The 12,676-nt window shown below is 47.5% G+C and overlaps 1 protein-coding gene across 5 annotated transcripts in view; it reads left to right on the forward strand.

Annotated features, from left to right (window-relative positions):
• The window catches only part of MED12 (mediator complex subunit 12), a 1,704,158-nt gene that overhangs the window by 305,025 nt on the left and 1,386,457 nt on the right, over positions 1 to 12,676 (forward strand). For all 5 annotated transcript variants that reach the window (XM_069612388.1, XM_069612385.1, XM_069612387.1 and 2 more), the window contains exon 12: positions 7,503 to 7,629. In XM_069612388.1, coding sequence (XP_069468489.1) covers positions 7,503 to 7,629 — 127 coding nt within the window. The remainder of the gene's footprint in view (positions 1 to 7,502; positions 7,630 to 12,676) is intronic.

Raw genomic sequence — 12,676 nt, forward strand, 5'->3', positions numbered from 1 at the left:
TGGTCAGGGATCTACCTCCACCACCCCATATCCACCCAGGGGACAACGCTGTGGGAAAGGAAGGGGGTCGTAATTCCACTCCCAGAGGCTCCCCGGCCTTGAGCCAGAAATTACTTTCAGATCCAGGCCCCCTCCCTTGCCTCCCTTGCCGGGGGACGTCTAACATCATTCCTGCATGCATGGGAGGGGATTGCAACAGGCCAGTGGGTGCTCAAGACCGTCGCCGACAGTTACTGCATCGAGTGCAGCCGACCACTTCGATTCAAACCTCCGAGATCAAGACGCCTAACACCAGAACACCTGAGGATCCTGCTGCAAGAGGTCGAGATCCTGAAGGAAAAGGGCACCATCAAAGTCGTCCCTCTTCTACAGGTAAACAAGGGTATTTATTCAGTGTACTTCCTTGTACCCATAAAGTATCTCACCATACGCTCTCTGCTAGACTTGTGCACAGCAAACACATTTGTCAAACCTCAGAAGTTTCGTATGGTCACACCGCAAGAAGTAATTCTTTTGCTAACACAGGGGATCACATTGCAACATTGGACTTGAAAGATGCATATTTTCATCTTTTTATGTTGCCGCACACAGAAAATACCTAAGGTTCATGATGGAGAACAAACATCAGTTCAACGTACCTCCCTTCGGCATTGCCTCGGCCCCAAGGGTATTTACAAAGGTACTGGCTGTTGCAGCAGCACATCTATGCAGGCAATCAATTCCAGTTTATCTTTGCCTCGACGACTGGCTCATAACAGGGGATTCCTATGGAACAAGCCTGTTGAACACTCAAAAGTCGATAGACCTCTTATTCAGTCTGGGATTCTCCATAAATGAGAAGAAATCCAGCCTAGACCCCAGTCAAGTCAAGCAGTTTTTGGGAGCTCTAATTCAGACAGAAGACGGCCTCTTCTTACCCTCCGAGAGGGTTCAAAACATGCTGTTTCAGATCCCTCGGTATGTCGCCATTCGAGAGGTGACGGTACGCAAGGCCATGCGACTGTTAGGAATGATGGCGCCCTGCATTTATTTGGTTCCTCCCGCACGTTTGCGCATGCGTCCCATGCAAGAGTAGCTCAACAGCCAGTGGTGTCAGGCCAGCGGACAATGGGACAATCTAGTGGTTGTCTCGGCTGTCCTCGTTCTCTCTCTGCAGTGGTGGTCGAGGAAAAACCTCTTGAAGGGGAAAACCTTCACCAACCCCACAGTACAAGCCACACTCACGGCGGACGCATCTCTCACGGGGTGGGGAGCTCATCTGCTTCAGCAGACAGCACATGGCATTTGGTCCCCAGAGGTAGTGTCCAATCACATAAATCTGTTGGAGCCGTTAGCTGTATTCATAGCACTGAAAGCTTTTCAGACAGTTAGAGGGGAAGATGGTCCTGATCCTCACAGACAGCACAACGGCCATGTGCTACCTAAACAAGCATCGGGGGCACTCACTCTCCAGGGCTATCCAAACTGTCCCAGAACATTTGGAAATGGGCTCTTAAACACAAGATGTTCCTGTGGTCCCTACACGTTCCGGGGGAACTCAATTTTCTGGCGAATGTGCTCAGCAGAGACTTCCCACTGCCCTTAACGTATGACTACACGAAGACATTGTCTCTAATGTTTTCGCAGAATGAGGCTTCCCAGAGATCGATTTGTTCGCAACATTGGCGCACGCACAATGCTAAGATTACGCCTCCAGGTACCCTCAGAACCGATCCAAGGGGAACGCTCTCTGGATAACATGGTCAAGGAAATTTGTTTACGCCCTCCCCCTTTACTCCCCTACTCAACAAGATCGTGCACAAGATGTACCAGGAACCAGTCACCATGATATTGGTGGCCCCCAATGTGGGCCCGCCAACCCTGGTTCTCATCTGATGGAGATGTCTCTCTCTCTCTCCTCCAATGAAACTACCTTGCCCATTCAACATGTTATCTCAGGACAAGGGGGAAACACTTCACCCAGGCCCACAAACTCTGAATTTAGCGGCCTGGCTCCTGAGGTCATATAATTTGGGCACCTTCCTCAGAGATGCATGGACATACTTAGGCAGGCAAGAAAACCTAACACCTGATATTGCTACTCCAGTAAATGGAAACACTTTTCCATCTGGTGTAATTCCAGGAGCATCAATCCCATGGACTACTCACCTACCCGTATTGTGTTGTACCCGACTCACTTACTAGACTCAGACCTGGTTTTCCCTGAAGGTTCACTTAGCTGCACTCTCAGCCTACACTACGTCTCAACAGAAGGTGTTGTGGTGGAAGATACTAGTTATTAAGGCTTTCACGGAAGGGGTTAAAAGGATTCATCCCCCCATTTCTAACCCGGCTCCCGGATGGGACCTAAAGGTGGTATTGACTAGATTTATGGGGTCTCCTTTTGAGCCTATGAATAAAGCAAGTTTCAAAGCTCTTACGTATTAGACCACCTTCCTAGTGGCTATCACTTCAATAAGGAGAGTCCGTGAACTAAAGGCACTTTCGGTTCTAGACCCTTTTATTACAGTGCAGCGATAAGGTGGTTCTGCGCACCCGCCCTCGATTTGCGCCCAAATTTATTTCAAAGTTCTATGTGAACCTATCTATAGAACTGGCAACTTTCTTCCAGAACCCCACAGGGTGGTCATGTATTACTTGGAAAGAACTAAACCACTAAGGGAAAAAAAACAGTTTTTCATTTCAGTGGCAGCTGGTAGAGAAGGGGATTGAAGAGAGAACTGCCCTTCAAGCCTAGAGCGCACACTACTCGAGGCACTAGGCCTTCCATATCATTCATTGCAAATGTTCCCCTAGAGTCTATTTGCAAAGCGGCAACCTGGAGTTACAAAAAACTATTGCCTAGACACTCATTCTAGGTCTGATTCTCAGGTGGGACAAGCAGTACTAAGACTCATTTCTCTACTGTTCCTTCTCATAACCCACCTCCAACTCCGGGTACTGCTCGATAGTCTATGCACAGCATGTGATTCTAAGCAGATTAACAAGCATCCGAAGACATGCATTACTTACCGGAATAGCATTTCTGATGATTGTAGCTGCTTAGATTCACATGCGCGCACACTTCCTCCTGCTTGGATGGAAGGAACATAGACATCTTAATATTATTCTCTTTTCTGTACTTGCTCATGATAGTCATAAGGCTCCCTCATGGCAGAAAAAATACAATTGGAGGGACCTCGACGTGTGTGGGATTTTGGGTACACTACACGTCCCTTTAGGGATAGTGTTACAGGCATGCCCATGTCGACCTCCCCTTTCGATGTCGGACTATATGCACAGCATGTGAAGCTAAGCAGATACAATCATCAGGAATGCTGTAACGTTAAGTAATGCATGTATGCCATATCACTGTTGCATTTGGAGCAATACTTTGGAGCATGTCAAAGAAAATGGTTATTAGAATGAAACAAGGAGATCACACAAATATTCGGATGTACTTTTGAACCCCCCCCCCCAAAGCAGAGCAAGTTAACCCTTTCCCGTAAGGAAGGTAAAAAATGCACAGAGAAGAGTCATTCAGGGAGCCAGGCCAGGCTAAAGTCAATTGGGCAAAAGTCTAGGTGAGCTGAAGCACTTCTTGCAGGTAAGTAAAAGTCTTGCCCAATGTTTTAGAAATCTTTGTAGAAAAAGTAGAATCAATGTAGGCCCACAAGCTGTGAGGCTTGTGAGAAGTAGAAGATGCAACCAACTCTACAGAACCAACCAAGACCAGTCTTAACTGAGAAAGTATGGCTACAAGACAAGCGGTAAGTTCTCTTACACCGTACAGTACCTTTGATTCCAGCTGGCTTCTGTTTCTGTTTGGCTCTGCAGATCCTGTTGTTCCTGTGCCTTTGTCGTAGGGACAAGAAGGAGGACTTCTGCAACGGGACGGTCAGTGACAGAAAAGGACAAACATCTATTCAGCTGCACTTTGCGGTTTCAGCTCCTCGCGTCTCAGCAAATAGCACCACAGCAGACTCTCAGATACCACGTTGGGCTTTCCTCGCATCTGGGGTCCAGCGCTCTTGAGGTGGCTCAGGCTTGGTCAGTCCTGCTTACTAGGAGTCCGGAGGATCTTCCTGCGGCTCGGTCCGACTCAAGTGATGCACTCTAATCTAGTGTTCCTTTCCCTGGCACTTGGGTTCCTGCAGCATTAAGGAAGTACAGCCAGCTCCGAGAGGATGTCCAGACGAGTTCACTTTGGAGTTGATTGGTCCCACCAACTCAAGGGGAGAAGTCGTCCTTGCAGGGTGTGATGCTGGAAATGCATCGGAGGGACAGGGCCTCCATATCCTTGTCCTTTACTGTTTTTATCATGTGTTCTGTCGTGTTTTCCATGCAGGAGTACATGTGGGACTCCTGGTGGTGCAGCTCTCTCCGTTGGTTTGGTGTACAGACCAATGGGATACCCTTATGGCACCCATGGGTAGGGGTACAACCCTGTGCCCCTAGGGTATGTTTTTGGGCACCTATGTGTGACCCACAGTGCAGGGTATGGGCTGGTGGCAGCTCCATGCTGAATTTGACAGGTGCTCCGAGTATCCTCCATTTTGGGATACCTTGACCCTGGCATTGGAATCAGCTTATTTTTGATAGGAAACAAGATGGCCCCGGTGGCCTCTTGCTTTCTATTGCATGTTACCTTGTTTTCCCAAAGACCTGGGAAGCCCTGACTCTGTCCCTTCCCCCTGACTGGCTGTTGGGTGGAAGTTCCATATATGGTGTTGTTGTGAAGTCCAGGCCAGACTGGCTGGAGCCTTCCCAGTGACTGTATATTTTGGGTACACCCTGTGGGTGGGACATGGGTGAATGGAGTGTGTGACGAATATGCACTTCTTGTTGTGGATGTCTAGTTTCTGGTGTTTGACGCAATGACTGAGATAGCCCTGCCCGAAACTGGTGTGAATGCAGGGTGGAGTGTTGAATGGCCCGGTACTTGTCCCAATAAACATAACTTGTTGTGTATCTGGAGAGAAGTGAATAGCCTGAATGCATTATGCACCTGATATGCTGCCTGCCTGCATGAATGCCCTTCTGACTGATTGATTGCCTGAGTGTGACCCAGCAGAATGAATGGGAGATCAACTAGTATATCTGGGGGCCTCTCACTGCTAGAATTCGAGTTCAGAAGCTGAAGAGAAACTGGAGTTGAAACTGAAGCTTAACCTTGAAGCCCTGCTGGAAGAGAAGAATTGCTGTTGCTCTCCTTCACAATCTGAAAGCTCCTGTGTCTCCAAGGACTGACCCAGAGAGGACCTGGTTAGGCGCCCTCTTCCCGAGCTAAGAGGGACCATTGTGCACCAGCTGATCTTTGCCAAAGCTCCCTGGTAGACAGACCTACGACAGGCTGCCGACCAGAGACGGGGACTGCCACAGAATCACAAGGAGAAGCGCCCAGACACTGTTGCCCATCACCGTTGATGACCGGAGCCGCCATGCTCCCTTTGCCTACATAATATTTGATCCAAGGACGCTCTCGCCTGCACAGTCAACCGCTTTGTCCCACCGGAGAAAGCCGAGGCCGCCAATGTGCCAAGGAGCATCCGCCGGTGGCTTTCCCGCCACCTAAAGACCACAGAGATGCCAATGACTCAACACCCTTGTTGGGCCACACTTCAACTCTTTGTGGTCCTGAACTATCGTCACCGAGGTGCCCCGCACGCCTCTTCCTTGCAGGACGCTAACGCACCGTCGTCGACGAGCACCGCTAGGAACGAAGCTGCCACCTCACCGTCATCGTTCAACCCTTTTCCTCGTGGGAACTCGACGATCCGTGGCTCTTGGCTTAAAGGGGAGCAACTCAAGAAGGATCCGTCGGCGACCCGACGACGAACTCTGCTATTCCAGGTACATTGGGGTGGTAGAACTATTTTAGAAGGAAATAAGATTCTTGTAAACAATATATGGACTGGGCTTGTATGATATCTTTATTTACAGGTTGCCGAGGTGGGGGCTCCTCACACAGAACTGTGTCTAGGTAACGGTAGAGGCCAGTATTCTGCCAATTGTTCTAACCAACTGCTTTCCTCCTATTTCTATTGTTGGTTTCCTTTGAGTGATCTGTGTGACATTTGACCAGAGTTTAGTTGATGCACTTTAATGAGATCTGATCATAATTGTGGTACCACTTAGAACTGTATATATTGGCCATTATAGATTAACTAAGCACAAAGTGAGTTGTTGTGATTGTATATAACCTTGAACTTAATTATATAAAGATTGTGTTTTAACTAATACAGTGTGTGGACATTCCTTTGTGGGGGTTTGGGGATTACACTGTACCTAAGAACCAGCCTGCATCACCTCCTGAGAAGATAGGCCTTGATAGCTCGACCATGGACCAATAATAGACAATCTTGGCTGGGGTCCTCTGTGCCTCTCCTCTGCCATATCGGGAGCAGAAGTACAGATCCCCCCCCACCCCTCCAGTCTTTACACAGGCTTCTCTAGTCGAGGCGAATTCAGAGCTTCAGCACAGCAACAGGGCTTCACTGGGCAAACCAACAGTGCAGGAGTTGCAGCAGGCGTCTCTTCCAAGTTCTTTTTGGGATTCCTTCGTCCAGTAGTCGACCCTGCCTTCCAAGCCAAAAACCCTTGTTTCTGAGAGGTCTCTAAGGTAGAGAGCAATTGGCACATTTCTGAGAATTCTCCCTACACACATGATGCCAACAAAGGTGCAGACGTTGGTAGTACAGGTATGGTTTTTTTCTTGAGGTGTATACTGGAATGATCGTTGTACCGGTGCACCCGCACTCTTCCCTACAACTGCCACTGGAATTCCCCCCCTCCCAACCTACTGCACTCCTTCCTCTCACACGCCCATGGGAAACATCCTAACTATTAGGATATCTGGGTCTACACGTAAAGCCTTTGGACAATCTCTAAAACCATATGAATAGAGGGGGTGCAAGGACTGATTATTAGGGGAAGTCTTATTGGAACATAGTGGCAGAGCAGATGGTATTGTTCCAAGATATGTAGGAGCAGCATTTCGGTAGGTAAGAAGCAACCCAGTTGATGGCTGCAACTTGGAAGGAGAGACTATGGAGGGAAGAGAAGGATTTTTGAAAGTGTGAAACTGCGGCAGAGATGACAAGGAGGTTGTTGATGGAGAAGATGTTGGATTGCTGGGTAAGTGGTGTTTACTGTTGAATTCAGATTGGAAACAGTTGTAAATATTGTTAAATTCCATGTATGTTATCATCTGGTTGAATACCACACGTTTTAGAACTTGTGAGTAGTGGAGGCGAAGGGGAAACATGCTGATATTGATGTGTTGATTTGAGAATTTCTATAGTGTCTGTTTCAGTAAAGGTTTGTTTTGTTGCACTAGGTTTATAGCTCATGGGGTTCTTGGTAAAAGCCACTTAAGTTCTAAATGCACCATTTAATGCATCATTTACATATTTTGTTTCATTGACTATTTAGCAGATCTGCTAGGACAATGGTTGGCAAACATGTGGTTATTGGGATGTGGTGTCTCCTGTGTATAAGCTGATGCTCTCTTTCCTTGTCAGAGGTCTGGAGAGTCTGAGGTGGTGGATGAAAAAGGCTCCATATCATCGGGATCCCTCTCTGCGACCAGTGCCCCTGTCTTCCAGGATGTTCTCATGCAATTCCTGGACACCCAGGCGCCCGTGCTAGGTATGTAACCAACCTACAACTGCATCCTGCAATAAACCGTGGGCGGTTTCATAGCAATATGTAAGAACTTTAACTAGGGTTAATGACCAGTAACAGAGAGCTGTGTTCTTCTGGTGGCCGCCGTGGCTTACAAGTAGTGGATGAGACCACACATAAAATATAGGTCTGGGCCATATATCGAGGTTTGGAGATATATCGATATATTTTCAAAAAACGATATAGGATGAGGCACTATCATTAACATCGAGATATATACATATTTCTGATGCTATACATTATTACATATACTATTTTGTATTTGCATTTTAATATTTACACAGCCTTGTGTATTCCCCAACAGTAAGAGGGACCCTATATTTGCACCTTATTTTGATCAATGCCTTATAAATAAGGGTTTGTGACATCTCACATGTAGTTGGCGGTTTACAACTGAGCATTTAGCCCACATAAATGAAATTGAGAAATATTGTATATTGCCATTCAGCCCAAAAATATAGATACACGACTTTTGGTCCATATCGCCCAGCCCTGGCTTGGAACGCGAACCCTTGCCTTTTTAAAGATGGGTTGATGGCCCATTGTAAAAGTCCTCTTTTGGAAAATATTCAGCCTCCTCCTATTACTGATTACCTAGTGGTTGTAATGGATTTTAGTTCCAGGTCATTAGCTCTTTTTGATAGCACTGTATATTATGTTTGACTATACCCTAATGGTAGCATTCTGACTCCTTTTAACATTTTTCTCTTTTGTGTGTTAAGTTAGAAAGTCCTTTTCGATTCCTTTTGTCAACTCTTGGTCCCCTTGACACCCTGCTCACTATTTGTTTTTGTTTGACCATCCTTTTGCTGTCCAATTGACTCCTATTGATGTCTCCCAGCAGCTGCAACTCATTTATTGGTTCTTGTGTTTAGTAGCCCATGGGGCTACCAGACTAGGGTGCTCATTTAGCCCCCAGGTTTTGTCCCTGGATACGTTTTCTGACCCAGGAAGTGTGCTGGGAAGTAGGTTGTTGGCAGCTCACATTTATTTTGGTTGCTTACGTCATCCTGTTGTCCATGAATGGTGGTCATTGGCTTGCCAGTGCATTATAAACATGTATTATAATTCTGGTTTTGTGGTACTTCTTTTTCTGCCATTTCTGTCTGTATTTATCCATATTTATTTTTTGTCCCTTTTTCAGTATTTATCCACATTTATTGTTTCATATAAAAAAGATCATTCAAAATCAGTATTTTCCTGCATTTATTCTAATAAAAAATTGAATTTAGAACAGCATACATGCAGCCTTATAGTAAAGAAATGCTAGCTCAATTGTTTCCATTACAACAGTTACTTTTGTGATTACTGGTGCCTTAAGATATATACTTTCAGCAATTTGATTAACTTTAATGCTATTTTGCATACAGCTTTTACACACTCCATGCTACCAATGTGCCATGTGATTGGCCTGCTATGTATGAGTGATAGCTTAGGGAACCAGACAGAAAGACCTGTATTTTCGTTTATGCCATTTTTATGAATACATACATACAGAAAGCAGATTGATTTCCATCTGTATTTATGTGTAAAAATCAGTAAAAACAGCAAACTGGAAGCCTCAATTATGATGTTGTGAGCCTTCCCCTATAACAACTGGCCTCACAAGGGGATGCAGTTATCAGGAGATCGTGTGGACCCAGGGAAGCAAATAGGAGGCGGCGGAGGTTGAAGGGGAAGTTGGCTGGGGCCGCCTGAGGTCGGAGCCGCGGCCGCGCATCGGACCCGCGGCGATGGAATGTTCGGCAGAAAGCAACAGGTGCGGCGGCCGTGAATCGGCTCCCGACAGCGCGGAAAACGCGGACCGCATGTCTGGGGTCGGGACCTCTGCAGGAGTGGTCTGTAGTTCCCTGACAGCCGCCAACACAGCCGCGGACGGCACAAAAGAGGGAAGCTCCGGAACGCCGTGGGAAGGACAGGGAGCCGCGCCTGAGAGCGCCAGCTGGTGTCCAGTCACAGACCTCTGGGGACAGGCGAGAGGGATGGACATCAGGGAGGGGGGTCCCAGAAAACATGCCATCAACACCCTTAAGAGATGTTATAAACCCTGCAGTACACTCACCTGATTCCCCAAACGCCCTCAGCATGCTTCCTCCATTATGGCATCCTTCAGGTTGGAAAGAAGGTGGCGGGGCCTGCAGAGGTTTTTATGCACTTCCCAGTGAACAGGTTCCTGATTGGGTTAGAGGGGCACAGCCTCTATATAAGTCCAACATCAACAAAGGACTAGTGTGTTCTTTTCCTCTCTGTTTCAGAACAGAGACGTGGGAAAAGGGAGAGCACCTGACCGCCGCTGGGCTTACGAGGACTAAACACCGGTTCAGGCCATACCAGAGGAAGAAGATACGTCACCAGAAAAGCCACGTGGGAGATCTATCCTGAACTTTGATTTTTCCTTAACTTCTGAGGTTTTTTTTTCTGAAATAAAGACATTGTTTAAAAGCACCACCATTCCAGTGTGTTCTTACAGATGTGTTATCAGTATGGGTCCGAAGCCTATCCTTCTGATCCTACCTGGAATCATGTCCTTGTGGCTGAGAGGGAAGACCCTTGCTGTGGGCCTGTGATGTATCCCTCTGTCTATTCATCAAATTACTGTAGGTGACCTTGCCCACTAGCCAGAACTTTCCCCAGACATGCTTGGACTGATATTAGATTAATAAATAATACCACTCGTAGTGTGTGGGGAATGCTGTTTAGTGGTCCCAAAAATGTTGTTGTCCAGCCTGCGATTATTAAACGTAGAACCCTCTTAGCTTCCAAATGCAAAGCTCTGGGGTTAAAGAGGTATGTTGAAGGGGGAACTAAGAGGTTATATTAATTTAGATATCCAATACTGCAGGGGTTGAATATACCTAGGAGTCGCGAGTCCTGAGTGATCACTAGGTATTTCCTGAAGAGAAAAGTCTTGAGTGCCTGAACAGCAGGAGTGTTGAAGCGTTGCTGATTGCCATCAGGATAATGATATGATGAATCATTTATAACACGCCTGTACAAACGTGTTTCTAGGCACGACAATACAAGGTGGGGAAGACAGAGGAAGGACAAAACAATCAATCTTACTAGGCCTTGTCATTGAGATTGTGCAAGTGCGGGGGGAGAGAATGGGGAGAAGTGCCAAGGGAAGGGAAAGTGCAGCCAGGACAGGTGTCTCTGGCTAAGTGGAAGGAGGCAGGCCACTGTGGGGTTATAGATATAGCCCCTAAGTGCACTGTAGGCCCGGAGGCAGTGCAGGGGCTATTGGTCATGTCAGAGGCTGGTGCCCATTGAGGTTCAGAAGGGTAGCCAGGCAACCAGTCAGCACAGCCAAACGATGGATTAGCAGTGAAGAGGGAGAGAGAAGGCAGAAGCAGAAAGAAGGTTCTTGAGCTGCTTCCAGAACCTCAGGTAGCCCTGCTCAAGTTTCAGAGGGGCAGGGAGGCCATTCCATAGGGAGGCACCTGCAGAGGAGAGTGATCTACACCCACTCTCTGCCTGGAGAAGCGTCTGACCCGCAGAGAGTACGAAGTGGCTGAGCGAAGGGCTCGATAATGGAGGTGTTTAGGAAGAGAGAGCTGGATGTAGTGCAGGCCCCGGCCCCAGAAAACCTTTTGCATGATGCAGAGGGTCTTGAAGTTGATCCTTCCAGCCACCGGCAGCCATTGGAGAGCTTTCAGGGCTGGAGTGATGCCATCCCTGGGCTTGAGGCCAAGGACAAGTCTTGCAGTCCTGTTCTGGATTTGTTGCAGAGGGCGGAGAGTAGAGGAAGGCACATTGAGAAAGAGGCTGTTGCAGTAGTCCACCCTAGAGGGAACCAGGGCTCTGTCGACATTGAGTTTCTGGAGGAAAGTGAGAAAAGTTAGAATACCTCTGAAGAGGTGCAGCTGGTAGTGGGTCTTCTCTGAGAGGTCCGTGATGTGAGGAGAGAAGGAGAGTGGAGTTGAAGATCACACCAAAGTGTTTTGCCTCACAGGAAGGTGCAGGGAGAGGGCCCAAGGAAGGGCAGCCAGAGTGAAAGAGGGAGTACGGGAGCAGGGGTCCCAATGAGAAGGATCTCCGTCTTACTCGTATTAAGGCAGAAATCGTTGGAGGTTCACCACTCATGAATCGCGGATAGACAGTCTGGAATGAGCGAGAGGGGGAGCCTGAAGGAGAGCGTAGTGTCGTCTGCATAACACTGAAAGTTAGAGGCGGTAGGGATGAGGGGTGCCAAGTAGATGTTGAAAAGCCAGGGTGTGAGAGGTTAGAGCCCTGGGGAACACCACACCTCTCAGAGAGATGGTGGAGAGAAAGGACCCAAGTTGGACTTGGAGGGTCGGTCCAGGAAGGAGGACAGCCAAGCCAAAGCCTGATCCATGATACCCAGGATCTCACAGAGACGATTGATCAGGATGGCATCTTGAAAGCAGAGGGAAGGCTAGAGTTAAGATTAGTGAGCAGATCTTCACGGTTGTTCAGGAGATCAGTTTCTGTGCCTCTGGCTGCTCTGAAGCAAGACTGATTGTCATGGAGACAACCAGCATATTCAGTGTGTAGAGTAAGATTGGAGATTGCCAGCTTTTCCAGGAGTTTGCCCAGGAAAGGAATGATGGAGATCAGGCGGTAGTTTGCCGGACAGGAAGGATCAGCGTAAGGTTTCTTCAGGGTGTGGGGGCGGAGGGTGTTAGGCAAAGTTTGTATGCAGAACCCTCTGGGAACACTACAACAACTTTGACTACAGGTACAGGAAACCCAACCTTTGGTATAAGCTTGTACTACACAGTTCTGGTAGCGTGTTGAGCAGCCAGGCTTATCTCAAGAGGGGTCAATGTGAGCTGTAGGGGAGTTGCACATAGATTCACATTGACAATTATTGAAATACACCCTTGCACTCAAGGTTTCAATTATTAATTTAACAGTCAGAATAAGCCTTCTTCAGAAAGGGGCAATATAAGAATAACACACAAATGCACTTCAATAGTGTACACTCTTAGTTTCTAAATCAGTAAAGATCCTTTTGGGATGGCCCACACACAACCTACACCCTTGGGTG

The sequence above is a fragment of the Ambystoma mexicanum genome, chromosome 5p (assembly GCF_040938575.1).
Source record: "Ambystoma mexicanum isolate Mex_15411 chromosome 5p, UKY_AmexF1_1, whole genome shotgun sequence".
NCBI lineage: Eukaryota > Metazoa > Chordata > Amphibia > Caudata > Ambystomatidae > Ambystoma > Ambystoma mexicanum.